The sequence below is a fragment of the Xiphophorus couchianus genome, chromosome 6 (assembly GCF_001444195.1).
Source record: "Xiphophorus couchianus chromosome 6, X_couchianus-1.0, whole genome shotgun sequence".
NCBI lineage: Eukaryota > Metazoa > Chordata > Actinopteri > Cyprinodontiformes > Poeciliidae > Xiphophorus > Xiphophorus couchianus.
Window position 1 is genome coordinate 22,140,066 of NC_040233.1, and position 21,689 is coordinate 22,161,754.

The following is a 21,689-nucleotide window of genomic DNA, read 5'->3' on the forward strand; positions in this document are numbered from 1 at the left end:
CTACAGAGCAGCGGCAGACATCAGATGTGGCTATTACTTCAGTTCTCATGCTGTTTGCTCCACTTTTTTTTACTACATCGTGCATAAAACTATATGAAAATTGTCTCATCGGGTGGCATGGTAAGGCAGCGTTTATTGCCAAAATACCATAACAATAATGTCAAAAGTTGGGGTCAGCTTCAGGAGGCTTTTAAACAGGGTTAACGGATAGCAAATTTAGTCTTCACACTGCAAAAACACAAAATCTTACCAAGTAGTTCTGGTCTACTTTCTAGGGCAAATATCTTAAAACACTTGAAATAAGACAAAACTAACTTACAAGTAACTTTTTAGGAAGAAAGTAGTGCTTTTTATTTTTCACCATAACCTTACGTACTCTTGAAACTTGCTGGAAGGTTTCTTTTAAGTTAGTTTTGTCTTACCTCAAGTGTATTAAAATATTTGCACTAGAAACTAAACCAAAAATACTTAGTAAAATTGTGTAAGTTTATTGTTGCATTGAGAATTAGCTGGTTTAGTGAACATCTTTATTGTCTAAAAGCCATGTTAAATAAAATCTGATCGTAAAAATGTTTTTAACACATACAGTACAGACCAAAAGTTTGGACACACCTTCTAATTCAATGGTTTTTCTTTATTTTCATGACTATTTATAAGGCAAGAAATCCCACTTATTAACCTGACAGGGCACCTATGAAGTGAAAACCATTTCAGGTGACTACCTCTTGAAGCTCATCAAGAAAATGCAGAGTGTGTGCAAAGCAGTGATCACAGCAAAAGGTTGCTACTTTGAAGAAACTAGAATATAAGGGGTATTTTCAGTTGTTTTACACTTTTTTGTTTAGTGCATATTTCCACATGTGTTATTCATAGTTTTGATGCCTTCAGTGTGAATCTACAATGTCAATAGTCATGAAAATAAAGGAAACTCATTGAATTAAAAGGTGTGTCCAAACTTTTGGTCTGTACTGTATATTGGCGTATCTAGTCAAACATTAAACACATATAGTCAAACATCAAGTCCAATCAGTCTGCTTCTGCTTCTATTTTGTAAAGTATGTTAATCAAGGTTGTAAATGTACAGTGTGCTTCTTCTGTGTTAAGAGAGAGAAATGTACCTTTGCCATTAAAATCAATGAAAAAATGATTAATCAGAAAGTTGGTCAGACTGCCCTGCGGTTGGAGCTATCCCAGGAAATCAGTATGCCAGTCAGTCTTCATCAGTGTAGACAGAAAATATGCAAATCTTGGCATGATGTTGAGTAATTCTGTAACGTTATTGTCATTGCCACAACTTTTAAATCGAACGTGTTAGCTGGCATGCTGGCGTGTAGCATCTTAATGTACCAGTTAAATTCGCATCTTTTAAGTTGGGCTCCAAAAACAACATCACATACCTGTTGGGATTTATAGTCCTCATAATCTTAAGCACATTTATTTATTTATTTCACGTTTATATTGGACCAGAATCAGTTTTTCAGTTTTTAAGGAGAGAATAAGCTCACAGTGAGGTTAGATTATGTACAAAAAAGCAAACATTTTTGTGCCTCATGATTTGCAGCCTGAGAAATCAATAAAAGGCATCTCTGTACAAGAATATTATGATGCCCAAAGGAAATCAATAGAAGTTATTGTCTAACAGCCTGAAGTAAAAAATCACAGGAGGTTGTGACCCCTGTTGTTCAGTAATCTGAATAAAAACATTGGTCTTTAAAGACCAAAAAACATTTCTTGTGTAGGATAGATCACACAAAGGACACGACTCTGCTTTGTTTCGAGATGCTAATAAAACAAATTTTTCAATTGCTTTTACATATTATGAATTAATTGTATTTGTGTGCACCTTTGTATGGATTTGTCTGAATACATAGCTTTAATGTTGGTTGAACTGGGACCTGCTTGCTATAACACATCAACTTGAAGTGGGTCAGTATAAGCAGGTTGACTGTTTCAGTTCAGTGTTCACAGCTCTAATACGTCTGCCCCAAAATAATATAAGCTAATTTTAAATCATCAGGGCCACTGATATATTTGGGTTATAGTGTCAGATCTTCCTAAGGATTTATACTTTCCTCAGCTTGGATAAGCCAAATAAAAACTAATGTGGTTCAGCCCAGGGTAGATTATCCCAGCCATCTCATTACATTGATTAGTCATTGCTACCGGCCTCATATCAGATCAATTTGGGTGTTTGGGGGGTCATTATGTCCACAAAGGTCTGATTGGGTGCTTTTTGTTTGTTTCCCCTGCCACAAAGGAAATTGGCCAAGAAGCGAAAGGAGACACTGAACAGCACCCGCCAAGAGATGACAGTTATGGTCAACTCCATGGACAAAAACTACACAGAGCAGGGCACCAACTGCGACGAGGCGCTGTCCTTCATGGATACGCACAACCACACCCTGAACACCCGCAGCGAATGCGCACTCACGCTCAACGGCCGGAGTGAGTGCACCCTCACCCTGAACGGCCGAGGTAAGATGGCTCCATGTAGGTGCTCTGGTTTATCTTTGTTTTTGTTAAATCACTAAGGTAGACGTTAAGGTACTTATATCAAATCTGAACTGAATCATCAGCAACTGGTATAAACGTGAAGCTAAAACTAAAGCACAGCTTTAGTTTGAATTCCCCAACAAGAAAAAAAAAAGTCAACACTGTATCTTTTTCTTAAGTGTTCTTTTCATTGTTCAATGCAGCTATAAAAAGTACATCCCATAATTTTTTTAACAAGGAACTTCTATTTTTGATTTTACTTAATCTAACACAAATTTCTCTAATTCTGTTCAAATAATCTGACTTTTCAAAAGCCACTTGAAGTGAAATGGATGAATTTCTGTGAATCATTTAGAAGAATCTAAATTAAATTTGACAAAACAACTTTCATTTTAAAAAGATAGTTTGATTCCTGTTACTACTTTAATCATAGCTTCATTTCTCACATTGCTTTTTAAATTCCTTCTTTTCTCAGATCAGATTTGTTCAATTAATTCTGCAATGCTTTAAATTTACCTCTAGAATTATCATTGCTTGTTTAATGGTGAAAACGCTTTAGAAAATCCTTGTTAACAGTCTGCTTGGAGTCTGGTAGTTAAATCAATAATTAAGCCATCATCAAATCCCAAACCAGACCTCAGAGCTTATCAGTAAACATTAGACAAGCCAGAAGTCTGTCTTCAGGTCATAAACTCAGCGCCGTGCTGTGCCCAATCCACCTGCCAACCAAAGTAAACACACTACATTTGCTCTCTTGCTGCAAACCTATTAGTTTTCCTCAGGTTATGTTGTTGATAGACAGCTGAGCTAAATCGTTCACCCGGAGCTTGACCTGCTATAATCCCGGCCCCAAAACCATCAGATTAGAACCCCAACCACAGCCTCTGTTTCTGCTCCTCTCTGGGGGCTGAGCCCCAAAGATGCTTTGACCTTGATTAACTGTCTGTTGGGGTACTTGTTCAAATCTGGCCCTTCTGTCTGCCAGCGTAAATGATTTAACTGCTTCATTTTGCACTCTGCCTGTCATTGTGAAGTCTTCTCACTCTCTGTGACCTTACATTACTGTCAGGAGTGTCATTTAGGCTCAAAACATTACACATGACAGATTATATTCCTGAACATACTGTCCTCAAAACCCAAACCGTGCTACGCTCAGCAGTTGTTGTTGTTGGATGAGAAGACAATGGCTATCCAGAGAGAAACTGACAGCACCCTAATTGCTTAAATAAATATTACATATAAGCCCACATAAGCACTCTGGTTATTTTCTGTATGAAGACTGCATGCAAGTAATTTATTAGTCTTATTAGATACTTAAGAGCTTTATTTTAAATTTGCTGTGATGGACATTTTCTAACAATCATCTGAGAAAATAGATTTTGAATTCCAGGTTGCATGCAGTCATTAGGGCTGTTAATGAGGCATTGAACTCATCTTTTTTTTTTCAGGAAAATTATAAATCAATATTAAGATTCAAAATCAAGAATTTGATGCATAAGTTTGAATTATTATCTGCTGTTATTCTCCCAGAGTGAAAATTATTGGCATATGTGATCGTTTTCATTGAACCAATGCAACTTGAAAACATCATTTGAAAAACACATGTGAATAATGATTTATAACCTTGTCAATAGGGAGGTAAAAAATTGTTATTGGCATTCCAACAATTGCACTTTTTTGACCAGCTTTTGGTTTTTAATTTTTTAAGTTAAAATAAATTTGACTGCAATTTGATCCCTTGAAATTTACCCCTGTCTCTTTAAGAAGCTCCTATTCTATCCAACATTTGCCTTCAGTTTGTCATCACAACTACGTTAAGCCTTTACATAGTTTTTAGTAGCGTTGCACTGAGAAGTAGCTTGTACAATGAGCTCAGCAGCCTTGCAGTTCTGCCAGGTGTTTACTAATTGCTGCTGCCGCTAGTCTGGAGGAGCTCAGTTGGGGACCGCATCTCCAAGGAAGAGCTTTGAGTAAATAAGCGGCGCACTGAATGAGTAAATGTTTAGGCATTCTGTAATGGTTGCCATGGGAGATTTAAAAAAAATTTCAAACATGCATGATAGAATCAAAGCAACATTCCAGGAATGTTTTTAATGTGGAAATGACATTATAGTATCATATGAATCTTAAAAATTTTTTTGTTTTATATAATAACCTTTTTTAGCACAAATATTTTTGGAAAAACAGATGTTCTCTGTCCAGCTAGACAGATGCTACAGGACAAAGATCCTAGGCACCCATCAAAACTGCTTTTGGAAACAGAATCAAGCTAAAGCTTCTGGAATCGTACCAAAATGACTGAATATGCTTAAATCCAGGCTCAGTGCCAGGGAGCCGACCAATTTAAATGAACACTACCATGTCTAATAAGAGTAGACAAAGAGACAAAATCCAACCAGAATTACACCAGAAGCCTGTTTATTGCTCCAAAAGTGAAGTGTGTACATATATCTGAGTATATTATATATTTATATGGTTTGACCTTGTTGGGTTTGGAAGAGATCCACCATAAATTCAGACTTGTTTTGAATGTTTTTGAAACTGTAAGTTGTATTTTCACCCCGTCCTCTATAAAAAAGCAGTTCAAATGCATATCTGAAAGTTCAAAATTATTAGTATTATTAGGACTGTAGCTCTAACCTCTAACTTTTTTTTATTTTTATTTTTTACTGTTATGGTTTATTTACCACTGTCAACATAGTGACGGTCAATTTCAGCAAGTATATAAAAGATACTATCAAACTTTCTGCTCTTTTATGCTACTTATTGTTTGTATCCAACCGTATGTATCCAATCCATATATTGTTTGTATATTGTTTGATACAACCGTCTATCAGTGTTTTGTTGTTAGTCATTTTAATTAACTCAGTTCACAAAGTGGAAAAAAATCCAACTTTTTAAAGTTTGAAAATCATTTTACATGGAAGTTTGACATTGTATGTGGAGAACATAACAAAATGGACATGCTGCTCGTGTCCCAGGTGGAGAGACAGAGTCTGTAGGTCCCACAGGGCAGAGGACACCAGGGCTATAGGTGCAGTTCCTGACTCTAATCACCCTTCTTGCAGTGCCTGCAAAACAGAACCCAGAGAGACAAGGACAAGGTGTCCTGGTGGAGGGTTTGTTCCAGCGCTACAGCAGCTTTGTGTCTGCTTTTTGGTTTCATAAACTGGAAAAATTAGAGAATTTGAGCAGAAAAACGTACAAAATCCAGTCTGAGGAGGCAGTTAGGACTTTCTAAAGGGAAATTGAATAATAATTCCACAGTATGTAGAAGTAAAACTAATTAACTCAAATTCAAGAGCATTAAAAATATTTTAAATCGCACAAATATTGAAATTTAAGTCATCTTACTCTCTTGGTTTCTGGTCCCCTTGAGCGGACCGCATTGAAATTCATTTTCAGCGTCTCAGAAATATTTGTAACCACAACAATGTAGCAGAAGAGAAATGAAATGTTCTTAAAGTATTTTTTTATCCGAAGGTAAGACATTTGATTTTTTTTTTTTTTTTTACAGTATGTTCAGTGCATATTTACAGCATTTGAACATTTCTTCTGATGTTTTTTATTGGGAATGTATTGGAAAATTGTGAGCAAGAATGAAAATTATTGATTTTTTTCAAGACCTTTCTGTGTGGCATGCAATTGTATTTAGACCCCTTTACCAGGTTAGCCCTAAATAAAATCCTTTGCAATACACTGCCTTCAGAAGTCAGAAAATTATTGAACAGAGTTCATGTGTGTGTAAATTAATCTCAGCATAAATATAGCGAGGACAGGATTATGCCACATTTTTCAGATTTTTTGTTGTAAGAAATTTTGAAAACCAAGTGATTTTTTTCTTCCAATTTATATTTGCCTGCTGTTTTGTATTATCTTTGCATATAATCTTTCACTGAAATGCATAAAAAAATATGACTACTTTTACAAGCCACATTGAAACTCCTAAGTTTTTGTTTTTTTCTTACACCAGTTGTGAATTTGTCCTGTTTTGCTTCATCTGCAGCTGGGTCATCCCCCTCCTCCTTCACGCTGCCAAAAGCCAACTCTCTGACATCGTCCATCCCCACAAACTCGTACTACCCAGGTAATCATGTTACCTTTTTCTCTGTTAAATCCTAAACCAAAAAAATGCTTCTGTTGCAGTCTGAACAGCAAAGCTGACATATTAAGTTAATAAAATCAGGAAAATTAAGTGTCACGACAGATTAATAAGAGACAGCATTTTTACACAAGTTTTAATGAGTTTCACATTCTCTGTGAATCTTCATTCTTAATATAATTTACAAGCTGATCCTGCAACAAGTGACATAAACCTTTCCAACATATTTACGTGCTTTTTTTTTTTAAAGGGTCTTACACAACGAGAAAGCAGACAGATTAAGTTTGGATGGGTTTTCACTCTGCTACATCCATGATCATGTTTTATAGCATCTCACCAAGATGGATTATTAAATGTTTGATTGAGTTTCTACAGAGAATACCCATAATTGTGTGTCTTTTGTAATTACTTCACAGCCCATTGATTAGATGGAGGAAATGTCAGTTAGATTCATAATCAGCTAAACTTGCTGTATAATTAGCTTTTCCAAAAATCATAATCTATTTCTCATTGTGTTGTTTGGCGAGAAACCAGGAAAAAGGACATATTTGTTCACTGCAAAAACACAAAATATTACCAAGTATTTTCAATCTACTTTCTTATCACACTTCAAAAAGACTAAACTAACTTACAAGTAACTTACTTTTCAGCAAGATATAGATGCTTATGTTTAATAATAATCTTTAATAGTGATTTTAAATACAACAGTACTAGTTCCACTGGAAGTTTGCTTCATATAACATTTTTCCCATGTTATAAGTGGAACAAAATCTGCCAGTGGAACTAGTACTTTTTAAAAAAATCAATATTAAGGAATTATTTACCTAAAACATTATTATTGATTCACTTGAATAAAACTATATCTTTCTGAAAAGTTACTTGTAGGTTAATTTTATCTTATTTCAGATATTTAACCTTGAAACTAGACAAAAAAAATACTTGGTATAATTTTTTTTTGCAGTGTTTAGTTTTGATTTTGGATTGATTTGATGTTTTTTTTCACTGCCATTCTTTTCTCCTCCAACCTGCACTCGTTTGAGCAGATCCCTTTGTGCCAACGGCTATCTTAGGTGAGATAAATTCTTTTTTTTTTCTTCCAAATTATTGTTGCAGTAAAAGTCTGTTGCATTCATACAACTAAACCCAACAAAAAAACACACGTTTTTAAATTATTTTCAAACTTGGATAACTAAAGATGGCTTCCTCACCTCCATACCTGCCTGCTGCTTCCTCCTCTCCTCTTTTAACCCTTTCCACACCCCACCTTCCTCCCTTCTCCTTGACCAACAGGGGGAGCTCCTCTCTCGCACTGGGGCTGGCTTCACTCCATCACATCCGCATTGCGTGTTGTGCGTGTGATGTCACTTACGTGTTTGACCTCTCATATGCATGGACTAGACATGTGGGGGGAGTGTGTTTAGGGGGCAACACTCCCCCTAAACACACTGGGGGCGGCAAATCTTTCCACAGCAGCTGCACAGAGGCACTAAAACACCTCCTCGTTGCCCCCGTTTTTCTAGAAAAGCAAAATCCAAACATTTGGCCCAAACACTTTACAGGTACAACTAAATACATCAGAATATGATTGAACAAAACATTTACTTTAGTAATATAATTAAGTAAAACTGATGTGGTATGGATTTGTTTTACACTGAATGATGCATTAAAGAGTTTAGTTTTTAATTTCCATTATGGCTGACAGCAAATGAATACTAAAATAGCTTCTGAAAAAATGTAAATATTACATGAAACCAACAAAACAAAATTGTTTTACTATAATGTTGCAGTACTAAAAAGCATTTCATCCTACCACTTAACTTTCCATTCAAATGCTTGGATACTGCACTCTGAGCATTAACGTTTTGGTGCTTACTCTGTGTTTCTGACATGAACCACTACTTACACTTTTTATGATAATTGTGTTGTAGCTTCCTTGTTTTGTATTTATTGATAGTATAGATTGAATTTTTTGCATTTATTGAAAAAAATAATAGTGTATTTAATTAATTTTAACTTTGTTTGTATAGCCTTTTGGTTAATTCTGGCACATTTACAGAAATTTCAGTTAATGTGCATTGTCCCTACCAAACAAATTAAATTTAAATTACATAAGACAATAAAAAGGGCTGGAATGTGATGTTATGGACTAATAAAAAATAATAATACTTAATTAAAATATAAACAGTAGAAGTTATGAGTTATTGTAGATCACAGGGAAGACTCCTGACAGCCTCATTTCAGGTCACAATAGGTACTTGCTGAAGAGGGTAGTTTATTAGAGAGTGCTGTATCCAAGCATATCTTCTAAAGTTGAGTGGAAGGAAAAACTGCTAAAAAGGTATATGTGCAGTTGTCTTTCCTGAGCTAAGGAGGAAAGAGAAAGGACTGATGCTCAAGGGTCTCAAGTCCTCTTTTCATGTCACAGAAAGTTTTATTTTATAATTTGGAGGTGAAGGTTCCAGTGTAAAAGAACAGAATCTAAATTGCTGGATGTCCGATGTGAAGTCATTGATGATTTAAGGAGCCATGTCCTCTACTGGTGCTGGTCCACTTGGTTTTATCAAGTCCAAAGTCAGATCCTCTGAATTCATTTTCCAGCAGGACCCTTCACCTCCCAGCACTACAAAAAGGATTTAATATCTGGCTTATTCACCAAATGTCACTCTGCCTGATTGACCATCGGCCACATAGAGAGTCTATGGAGTATCGTCAAGAAGAAAATTAGCAACTCCAGACCCAAAAAATACAGATGAGCAACCCAAATTTCTTTAATACCTCAGCAGAACCACAGACTCCAGTAATTCATGCAGTTCATGGCTAAACGAGTCTGAGTGTATACGCTGTGCAGTACAATTCACTTTTCAGTCATAGTTCTGTGTTTTTATTAGCTGTAAAAACTGACTTTATGTGTGATGGATCTATATAATATAGCAGATTCCCCCATTTCAACTTAATTACTAAAATAAAATTGATGAAATTGTAATTTATTGAGATGTGGTTGTAAAGTTAAACATCAGCCATGCTGCCCTCATCTTCCTACCCTCTCTCCTTTCTAGACGTTTAACTCCCTCCACCTTCCCCTCCTTCCAAAACAACAGCAACCTTTTCTATTATTCTTTTTTAAGTCGCTCCCCCTGCCTTTGGCGATTTGCTGTTGACCTGCTTGTTTTTGTTTTGGGCTTTTATTTCTTATTTTATGCCATGTTTATACATCTTGTTCAGCGATAAAGTGGAATCATAAAAAGCATTTTGTTCCTCTGTTAATTATTACTGCCCTCGTGCAGCTCCTCACACATGCAGATGCTTTTCTACGAGCATTGCTTCTGAGCTAAGTGGGGCACTGGAACCGTAATAATTAAACACTCAAGGCCACACAACAAAGACGCAAAAAGTAACATGCAACCATTTGTGCATTTTTAAGCACAAAACCAACTGTTGAGTTGTGGTTTTTTTTTTAAAATATATTTTTATTATTACTTCCACCCCAGTGCAAATTAAAGCAGTATGTTTCATCACTGCGCCGCATGACAACTGCTTTATGTTAGTTTAACATTTAATGAAGCGCAAAATGATTAACATCACATCGCTGCGGCCCCTCGAAAAGGTTGCAAGCTTCCAGTTGTGACACGTTCAGTCACTGCGTTGTCTCGTCAGATGAGGTGAACCATCAAATCTCATTAGATCACATGAGACTTTTTCTTCTTCTTCCTTAGGCATTATTTTAGAAATTAATTTTAAAGAATAAACTGTAAATGCAGGTGTTTCCACAGAGCACATGCGAATATAATTATAGCAATTAGTGGAGAAAAATAAAACAAAATGTCAGTATACTCTGTTGGCTTCATTAAAATGTGCAAAGCAGACATCTCAAACAAATTCCAAATACAATCATGGTTATTCTCTCCCTGAAATTTACGACTTCCTTATTTTCTTTTGTTGATTTTATTCTTTTATTTTTTTAAAATTTAAGTCTTGCACTTTTGAAATTGTGCCATCAATCCACTCAGCACCCTTCCCCGTCTTTATTTGGCTTTCTACTGTGGCTTGAAATAGTATTCAGACCCCTTAAAATGTTTCCCGCTTTGTCACGTTGCAACCACAAACATCAGTGTATTTGATTGGATTCTTATTTGATAAACAACAAAGTCATTGTTTGATTACAAAAGATTACACTTGGATTTATCTATTATTATTTTTTTACTAATCATAATTTCAAAACAAAGGCATTTTTTGAATTCAGAACCCAGAGTAAATACTTTGTGGACAAACCTTTTTATGGTATGTTACTTATGTAAAAACTGAAATTATTGACTAACTTGATTTACAAAACACCTGAAGCTCTGTCAGAATTGAATGGAGATCACATCTTAACACACATTTTTAAGATTTGCCACAAAATTTTTGGTGGATGTGGATCTGGACTTTGACTAGGCCATTGTCCACCCGGGCCGTTGTCATGCTAGAACAGGGGTTTGCAACCTGTGGCTCTGGGGCCGCAAGTGGCTCTTTGTACCTTCCACTCTGGCTCTTAAAACCTGACAAAAAAATGAAGAAGCAACTGAAGTTTTCAAAAATAAACATAAAAACAAATGCATTTTAAAAGAATTTTTCTGTGTTCTTTTGTTTATGTTTTTTTGTTTTTTTTCATGGACTAATTTCATTTAATTTCCACAACAGAATGACATTAATAGTACCAGTCATTATTTTAGATCGGTTTTCCTTATTATTGGCTGGAAATTATGTGAATATATCAACATCCCGTAGAAAAAAAACACATATTTATCATCTTTTATGTTTTTATGATTTTCTTTATTAAAACCTAAAAATAGGAATAAAATAGTTGCGCTTTACAGTTACAGTACAGAGTTCGTTCTTTAAACCAATTTTGTTTTTTAGCTGGACTGAAAGTAAAAATTGCTCTTTGGACTGTAAAGGTTGCAGACCCCTGTGCTAGAAGGTAAACCTCAACCCCAGCTTCAAGTCTGTATCCTCCCACCTCTGGACAGGTTCCCTTTCCTTTCTGGGGAAAAAAAATTCCCCACAGCATGATGCTGCCACCACCATCCTTTACCAGCAGGGCGTTGCGCAGTGCCGGCTTTCCCCTGCACAAAGCATTTTGCATGTGTGCCAAAAACATTCAGTTTTGGTCTCATCTGACCCGAACACCTGCAGAGGTGGACTCTAATTATTGATTAAGAGTCTGGTTAATAGGGTTATCAGAGAAGAGGGGGGGGGCTGAAAACAAAAAAGCATGACACACTTTTCAGATTTTTGTCAGACAGAGTTGAAAACCATGTCATTTTCCTTCCATTTCATAAATATGCACTACTTTGTCTTGGTCTGTCATATAAAATCCCCAATAATACACATTGAGGTTTGTGATTTTAATGTGAGAAAATGTGAAAAAAAAAAGCCTAAGGGGTTTGAATACTTTTGCAAGGCACTGTACATAGGCACTTTGGACAAAGCTGGCATGTGATCTTGCCCTTTAGCGTAGCTCTAAAACACTCTACTGTAACAGGTTCTCATGCTGTATTGTTGCTTATCCCCTCTCTCCTGTCTCTTCTCCTCTCTTTCTCTTTACATACGTAACCTCTAATGTATCTGCTATCTAAAAAGTGCCCATTAATGGTAAGTTTTCCCAAGTGGCCCCTGGGTTGGGGGAAGGAGGTGGTGTTTTTTTCTTTTACTCAGACAGTAAGCCGACAACCGGCTGCTTCTGACATTCTGACGTTGATTGCATGACAAGTGGACATGTTAGCATCTCACCACCAAGCCACCATTAGCTTAGCATGGACGAAATACATACATTGCCCCATGGCAGCATCATCCCATGCATTCTCCTCCCATCTCCGTGTCCCTTCCTGGGTTCTTTCTATTATTTAGTTTTTAATTAAATGTAATACTTAGATTTCTTTTTAATATTTCTCATGGTTCAAGGGAAGTTTGGGTGGCAGGGGTTGAATCCACTCTGTGTCTTTGTGATGCTTCTGATGGTGCCTGCTGCAACATGCTCACTGTGGCCCCCACTGCACCCTCTCCTCCTCACATCTTCCTCCATGTTTTTGGACATCCTCCATCATTCGCTGGCTCCCCCCAAAAGCATTTGTGCCTCATTTCTGCCACCGACTGGAGAACAGTATGAAAGAGCTGGACCGGACTTTGGTTCTCAGTATGAGCCGCAGCCCAAACCAGCATACTGTTGTGCCAGTAAACTGAAGTAAACCTGTTGTTTTTACAGCATCTTCATGACATTTTTTACAATGACCTCTACTGTTTCTCACAGTTGTGGCCCAAACATGTCTTATTCTTACAGACGCCATGTTTAAAAGCATGGTGGTGCTAGCGCCTTACCTAAAGGGCCTTATAGATGACCGAGTTTTCCAGCTATAATAAGACAGATGGACCTGAACCTTCCCACCACATGACTCATCCTATTACTCAATGATGTTGTGTTGTTGTGACCATCCATAACAAACAGATTACTAGCCGAGAGTTGTTTGTCAATCTGGAGGGTGGTGACATAATGCTTAACAGTAAATGAGATAATGTACCATCTGTGTATGAAACAGTAAGCAATCTGAAAAGTGACAAAACCTAAATCTGCTTATCTCAGGTTTATACAGTGCCTTGCAAAAATATTCCAAGCCTTTGAACTTTCGCAACCTGTCGCATTGCAAACACAAACTTCAACATTTTGTTAGGATTATCTTTTTCTTTTTTTTTGAAGACCAACAAAAAGTAGTGTTTAATTGTGAAGTGGAAGGAAAATGAGACATGGTTGTTTACAAAGAAAAGTTTGAAAGTGTGCCATGCATTTGAATTATTCAGTCCCACTTTGCATTTGAATTAAGAAACATGGTGGTGGCAGCATCATGCTGTGGGAATGTGGTGGTCAGACAAATCAAGTATTGCACTTTGTGGGTGAAATACAAAAACTGTGTGGAGGAAATGGAATATTCTTCATCTGCAACAGGGATGCTGGTCAGAAAGTATGGGAAGCAGGATGGAAAGAACTAAAAACTTTGCTAGAAATACTGTGGAACGGTTTGGACAAAGCATATTTGTGTGTTTAAAATGGCCTAGTCAAAGACCTGGATTAAGTGTAGTTGAGAATTTATGGCAAAAGCTTGAATATAAATATTCACAGTTGCTCTCTGTGCAATCTGACAGAGCTTGAGCTATTTTGCAAAAAATAATGTGTGAAAACTGCAAAGCTTAAAGGTCTAACTGCAATGAAAGGTAAAACTCAGATGCATGTCACAATTTTCAGATTCTTCATTGTAGAAACAATGCTTTAAATCATGTCTCTTTTTGTTTCCATTTTACAATAATGCACTTCAAGATCCTGATGAAGTTTGTGGTTGAAACGTGACGTTGAAACATGACGACTCAAAAAAAAAACAACGTTTTAAGTTTTAAGAGGACTTTTGTATAACAGAGTATTAGAACTACACTAAGAAAAACTAAAATATGTAAAAAACATAAACATTACGAGAATATAGCCATAGTATTCTAGAATAAAGTCGTAATAATATAAGAATAAAGTCAATCTTATGAGAATAAAGTCATAATATTTCCAGAATAAAGTCATAATATTTCCAGAATAAAGTCATATTACAATAATAAAGTCATGGTATTACAACATTAAAGTCATATCATGGTAACAAAGTCAAAATAGTACTACAAAGTCAACATCACTAGAATAAAGTCATATTATTATACTACGAATTTATTCTTGTATTATTTTGACTTGACTCTCGTACAACTTTATTTTCATAAGTTTATATTTTTTATTTTCTTAGTGTGGCCTTAATACTCTGTCATACTTTTGCAAGGAACTTCATGTCTAAATTAACAGAAAATCTTTTATCATTTACTGCTTCAAGCCTCATGTCACCCAGATGTAATCCACTGATGCGTGTTCAGCTCCTCTTCCTCTGTCCTTAAGTTCCTTGTCCTGTCTCTGTTTTCTTGCCCCTCGCTCCCCGCCAGATGAGAGCCAGAACATGGGCAGCGACACCAGCAGCCTGGTGCAGTCGCACACTCACTCCCTGAGGAAGCGGGAGCCGGTGGACGTGCCTTACCAGACGGGTCAGCTGCACCCGGCGATCCGCGTCGCCGACCTCCTGCAGCACATCACCCAGATGAAATGCGCCGAGGGCTACGGCTTCAAGGAGGAGTACGAGGTAGGATGCAGCCCGGCTGCCGCCGCCGCCACCCTCCCTCATAAGATGCTGCTAACATCTCCTCAGAGGTTCTTCAGTGTTTAACAGCCTAAAACAAGGCTTCATCTGTGTCACTGCGTGCAGTCTTTTTTTTCTTCTTTGTTTGTGTCTGGTTTGTAGCATGCAGCAGAACTGGTTTGTTTCCCCCTCCAGATTCACTTTTTTGATGAATTGTTAATGTGCCCCGTCGCAGTTTTTGTGTTGTTTTGTTTTGATGATCATCTGTTCCTTGCTGTTCAGAGCAATGTGGTGAGTGAGTGAGTATTCTTGTGTTCTGATGCTGTAGGCGCCATGTGTCAAACTCAAGGCCCAGGGGCCAAATCTGGACCGCCATAGATTTTTATAAATAGCACTTAAAATGCTCAAATATTAAATTTAATTAATTTATTATTCGATTAAATATTATTTAAAAAATCAAATCAAAGCAGTTTTTACCTGCATGCAGAAAAAATATCACTCAGTCCCTCTAGTTTTTCACGGTTGTGGAAATTCATGCAAAATCAACAGACCCCTGCATCTCTTTTTTTTGCGCCAATGCATAATTTTGAGTTTATTGCAAATTTTCTGCAAAAATAGTCAAAAACATTGTGTTTAAGTGACTATCTCCCACCTGAAGGTGGCAGTATATCTTATTTCTACTACTTCTTCAGCTTAAGATATACTGTAGTCCGTGGTCGATATGGCGACTCGCAGAGCTGGGCAGAGTACCCAAAAATTGTTCTCAAGTAAGAATAGCACTACTTCAACGTAGTTTGACTCAAGTAAAAGTAAAAAGTAGCTGTCTAAGAAATTACTCAAGTAAGAGTAAAAAAGTATTTGATTAAAAAGTCTACTCAAGTAGTGAGTAACTGATGAAAACATGAATAATTTATTATTTAAGAATTCCATAAAGAGATGGACCAAAATATAAAGTTAAGTGGAAATTTTGGTATTTTAAGGACCAAAATGACAATAATTTAAATAAATCACAAAAAATAACAAAATCAGGTAAAAATAAAAACAAAACCAAATCAGTTTCTGTCAGTAAAAAAAAAAACTTATGAAACCTTAACAAAATTGCAGGTGTGTTTCTGTGTCATGTTTGTTTTTCATTCAGTGGGTAGAAAATCCAAAAATGTTACCAAAGTAAGAGTAGAAACACTTAATAAAATAACTCGAGTAGAAGTAAAATGTACACCATAATAGAAAACACTCCTAAAAGTACTTTTTATTTTCAAAAACATTACTCACGTAAATGTAATTGAGTACTACACAACTTTGATGGCGAGAAACAAATAGTCACGTTTCCATTATACATAAGCGCAAATATTGCAGAATTCCTCACAAATATTTTATAAATCAGCACCACAAAATCAGATTATGATTGCAAAAAAATTACAAAAACAATAGTGAAATCCTGGAGGGTCTAATCAATACAAAAAGATGTTCAATATTATTTAATTTTAAGAAGTATTCATTGAATGCAGAGACAGCTACGTATTAATATTGTATTGGTTTGTTAATGGGTTTTATCGATGCATTCTGACACAACCAGCTCTCGAGAACATTCAGGATCTTTATGAAAATGAGTTTGACACTGCTGCTGTAGCCTGTAGCCTCCCTCCCTCCACTCTGTAAGAACCCCTCCTTCACCTGAAGCAGGTTTGATTGGGGTCCACTGAAGGCAGCCAAGCGCACTCTCTCGCAACACCACCTGTTATCTGACACCAAAACAAAGGATTTTGCCACAGCAGAGCATCATTCTTGTTTTCTCTCATTAGCGTGAGAGGATGGCGGGGCTTTGGCGGCACTCCAGCCTCCTCGCCATCCCTCCGCACCCCCACCAACCAGCCTTTTCAAAGAGGCTTCAGGCTAAACTTTTTAAATCATCTGTCTTTGCTATCTTGTCTGCATCTGACCTGCATCACAGTGGCGTTTTTATCTGCTGCTGCGGCCTCTTCCTTCAAACTGAAATCATCATCGTCACCTTTCTCCTTCCAGATCCTCTCATTTTTAATAACTCGCCTCACATCTCTGCTCACATTTTCAGATCATTTCGCTTGTTCGTTATTTTCTGCGGTTTTCTTATTCACACCTCCTCTGTTCATTACTCTCTTTTCGTTTCCCACCTTGCGAGCTATATGTGGTCCAGATTCATCAGTAATTCACTTCGCTCTTCCTCCTCATGACTGGGGAAGAAAATAATAGAGCTTTGCCCGATACACCCCCATCGCACAGATATTAAAAGGACGCCACATGACAGAAGTAGCTGTTAAAATAAAATAACAGCACATTAATTTGTTTTGAACTTTTTCACTTTTTGTCACATTAGTCGTAAACTTCAACTCATTTGATTGTGATTTGATGTGGCAGAACAACTCAAAGTAATGCAAAGCTGTGAAGTGGAATGAAGTTTTTCAGAACTGCAGCCTCTAACAGACTTTCTTCATCATCGCGCTGTACTTTGCCTAATCGATCTTACTACTAAATCAGCCAGCAACTCTTTTCCTCCTGCAGAAAAGCATCACCTCAGGATGATGCTTCCACCACCATGTTTCATTAACTACATGAGCAACTAGGAGTGTTAGTTTCCAGGCACACATAATACAACTAAATAAAATAAACCATTAATTTAATTTTTTTTTCACATTTTTGTACTTCCATTTGGGTCACAGCTGCTTCTAAAATACAACCCAAATGCTTCCAAAACCACCCAGATTTTTTTAATGTCTGGAAATTGAGCCATTTCAAAAACCTCCCAATTGTTGAGTTACAATCAACGTTACTTAGCAACCCAAGATGAGCTCCAGCATGTTTGGTCAGCAGGTTTTACCGCTGTATTCACTGAACAAAGGCTGCTGAAAAGACAAGTGTTTTGCTGTTTATTTACCATCCAGAAATCACTTCTTGCGTTCTACCTGGTTGAGCAGGAGGCTCTACTTCTGTTTTTCAAAGCCATTTTCATGTGGGAGTGTAAACGTTGAGTTTGGGGGCGTGGCCAGCAGCAGCCTTCTTGGATTTAAAGCAGTGCTTCTCAATTCCAGTCCTCAGGCCCCCCTGCTCTGTATGTTTTAGATGTACCTCTATTCCAGAGTAGCTGATTCAAATGATTGCATGACCATTGAGTGCTGCAGAAGCCTGTTAATCACCCACATATTCAGTCCAGGTGTGTGGCAGAAGGGAAACACCTAAAACATGCAGGGCAGGGGGGCGTGAGGACCGGAATTGAGAAACGCTGATTTAAAGTGACAGGACCGCCTGAAACAGATCATTCTGTCTGTCTTAGGCAGCAGCAATGTGTTTGCAGTAACTCTCTCCCTGAGCTTGACACATTTGTTGATCTTCATGATGCTGTTTGTTCGTTACTTTTCTCCAACAAACCTCTGAGGCCTTCAGAGTACAGCTGTATTTATGCTGAGATTAAATTACACAGACGTGGACTCTACTTTCTGATTTGGTGACAACTGAAGGTGGTCGCCGGTACCAGAGTTTATTTTTTATGAAAACTGTGATTCATTTTTCTTCCACTTCACAATTATGTTTATTTTGAGATTTTTTTTCACCAAACAAATTCTAAAAAAAGCCCGTTTGGTGCTTTAAATGTGCGATGGAGCTCATTCTCACTCGGCCAGGCGAATCCATTGTGAATGTTGTGTCCTTCTGCTGTCCCCTCTATCTCCGTCTCTCTTAAGGTTAATGCCCTTTTTAATTGTTCATTTCTGATTATGAGACAGGAGCCTACAGTGCACCTCTAAACCTGTTGACTTACACTGTACTATATTTCTCTCTGACCCATGCTTCTTGTTATTCTGTACGTTAACTTTGGATCAGATAAACGAGGTAAGCCAATACTTTTGGTTACTTGTGAGTTTTGTATTTTTTCAGTTTTTTTTTGTTTGTTTGGGGGTTTTTTTTAGAAAATGATAAAAAGTAAGTTTACAGATCAGTAGTGGTTGTGGGCTACTTCTAAGATCCTGTGAGGATAAATGGCACACATTGCTGATTTAATCTGAAAAGGGCATTTACCAACAGATGTTTTGTGAAGTTACTAAGTGTTTAACAGTGTCCAGAAGCAGCTACTATTACTGTGAAATGATTTATTAGATTACAGAAACAAATGAATGAAAGGCAGTCAGCAAGCTACAAATTGCTATTTCTACTCTGGACTATAAAGCGACACTGTAAAACACTTTCATACTTTGTAAAAGCTTTCCCAAGGCAGATCGGAAGTAAGCTATAACAAAGTATCTGCATGTGTGAATTGTCCTGCACGTTGCTGCACAGTTTGAGAGAAGAAAACAAGCTTCTGATTCATCAACATCACCATGCCGTCGTTGTCTTGCACTTGTTATCAGCTTGTTTCATCAGAGCAAACATTTGTGCATCATCTACATGGCTGTGAAAGTCCTGACGGTGGGTTCTGGTCAATTTGGTCCCTTTGCCAATTCATCCTTCTATTTTTTTCCCTTCATCTACCTCCATTTGGTACAAATATGTACTTAATAATTTCTCACCTGCTTATTTCTCTTCTTAATAATTGATATTGATGAAATACAGTATGGAGAAAAATACATTCTTAAACTGAAAAAAGCCGTTTTTGCCAAACATTTCTTTCTGTATTGCACCATATTTCTACATAAAGCCTTATTATAGAGCGACATGCCACAAAAGTAAGGCATATTTTTAAGCATCTACACAATTCTATATATTTTCCATCAAAAAAAGTTTTTTTTTATATATCTATAAATGGAACATGTTCCTTTTAAATAAAATCTTTCAATTAAAAATAGAGTGGACTCTTGATATTCATGGATATTAGGGATCACAACTGGCCCTGCAGCAGCTAAAATCCACAAATACTTGAGAACCCGTCTAAAAACACTTAAAATGGCTTATTTTAATAGTTCAAACACCAAATATACATTTAAACTCATTACAGTGGAAACCTTTTTAGCACTACTGCATAACCCAACATCTATACTACTCTTCCTTATCTCCAATTCGGGGTTGCAGCCAATCAGCACCAAGGAACATAAATTCCACTTCTGGATTGGCTGCTTTGCAAACGCCAGACAGTAGCGTGTCAAGTGGAATTGAACTTAGATATTTTTAGCTTCCCAAGCTGCATTTTTTCCCCCAATATCTTGGATGCGTGCTAAGAAAAAATCTAAAGGCATACGGATTCATGTTGTATGGAAAAATGTTGACTCTGCAAATACTGAAGCACAAATAGACAGAGATCCACTGAACCACATTTCCTTACAATAGACTCTGAACAGGTTATGAAAACTAATCTTACTTTTCATTAAAAAAAAAAAAAGGAAAATTGCAAAGTGAAAATCCTTGCCCACCTTAAATTTTTACATTTAACCCACAGAATCCCAACAATTCTGTCTGAATGTGTTCCCTTTTCTAAACCAGTAAGTGGCTTATTATTGCAAAAACAAGTCGCCAAACTAGCCTGCTTCAGCAATTTCTACACCGTTTCTTCAGTTTTACCCTTACCATGCTGTATGTCAAGCACTCTGCTTTACAGGGACTGCAGGGAATGTGGTCTGTCTTTTACTTACGGTTAAGTGGTTCAGAAAAAGTAACAGCAAAGGAGGCAAACTGTTCTGGGACTGCAGATCAGAAGTTAGCCTGTAATTAAAAACATGCTAAGTTGGATCTCTGCCAGTGGGAATAAATTCAGCATAATGGAGGAAAAAGCTACCTGCAGGTGTAGTACAGCAAATACAGCATCTTTTTTTACTTCTAGAATAAATTTCAGGAGCGTTAGTCCCACATTTAAGCTGTCGTCGCTTTAAGTATTAAATTAAGAATCCAGACCGCATGCAAGGCCTTAAAAGGTTTTTTATATTTTCTTATGATATGAGGGAAAAATACAATGTATGATGGGATAAAACAAAGTAGCACACAATTATGAAGTGGAAGCAAAAACATTAAAGTTTGGAAAAAATTAAATTAAATCAAAAAAGTGGATTTGTATTGAATGTATTTCAACTTCAGAAGACACCTAATGAACAACTAGCATCCATCAACCAGAGGAAGAAGGCTCTCTGGTGAGATGAAACTAAAATTAACCTTTTTGAACAACATGCAAAACAAAATGTGGGGTGAACACACCCATTCTTCACTGTGAAACATGCTGGTGGTGGCAGCATCATGTCTCACTATGGACAGGGAAACCACTTGGAGTTGACTAATATAAAATACCAGAAAATCTGTTAGAACCTGCAAAGAACTTGAGCCTAGGTTGGAAGTTAACCTTCTCATTACAATATCAATCCCAAACATATATTATAGATCACTCACACTGGCCTACTCAAAGTTTAGGCATAGATCTCATTAATACTCAGTGGCGAGGTTTGAAAATTGATTAATGTTTCTATTTGGCAGCTAAATGTTGTTCTGCAAAGTATCGAGGTGCTGGGCACAAAATGCATGCCACACTTTTCAGATTTTACTACTTTTTGCACTTTACAGTCAACTTCTATTTACTATCCCAGTAAAAAAAAATTATTCCCGGTAATGTGACAAAATGTGAAAAGGTTTTCGAGGTGTAGATACTTGTGCGATTTTTTTTTTACAGCCATTTGCTTTGAGGATGATTTGTTTTTAAATTTGAAGCGCGAGGCCCGCATCCTTCAGAGGGACACTGAATCTGATCAGGATCTGAGCACAGCAGGCTAATCCATCTCTGAGACATACGTCCATCCGCACCTGAAGGATGGGGCATATTTTTAGCATATTAAAGCTGCTTCTCGGTGAAATCGCTAATCTTTAGGACTCCATGCAGAAATATGTCCTTGTGTGGTGTCTGCGGGGCCTTTTTATGCTAGACAAACAGCCTGGGGCCTGCCACAGCACTTAGATGAATGGAACCA

General features: G+C 37.0%; 1 protein-coding gene across 11 annotated transcripts in view; it reads left to right on the forward strand.

The window, feature by feature from the left end:
• Positions 1-21,689, forward strand: part of LOC114146801 (protein tyrosine phosphatase receptor type M) — a 200,292-nt gene that overhangs the window by 140,452 nt on the left and 38,151 nt on the right. For 3 of the 11 annotated variants that reach the window (XM_028021174.1, XM_028021173.1, XM_028021179.1), the window contains 6 exons: positions 2,258-2,475; positions 6,500-6,580; positions 7,639-7,665; positions 12,215-12,226; positions 14,591-14,784; positions 18,634-18,642. In XM_028021174.1, coding sequence (XP_027876975.1) covers positions 2,258-2,475; positions 6,500-6,580; positions 7,639-7,665; positions 12,215-12,226; positions 14,591-14,784; positions 18,634-18,642 — 541 coding nt within the window. The remainder of the gene's footprint in view (positions 1-2,257; positions 2,476-6,499; positions 6,581-7,638; positions 7,666-12,214; positions 12,227-14,590; positions 14,785-18,633; positions 18,643-21,689) is intronic. The other 8 variants (XM_028021175.1, XM_028021183.1, XM_028021177.1 and 5 more) reach the window with 5 other exon arrangements.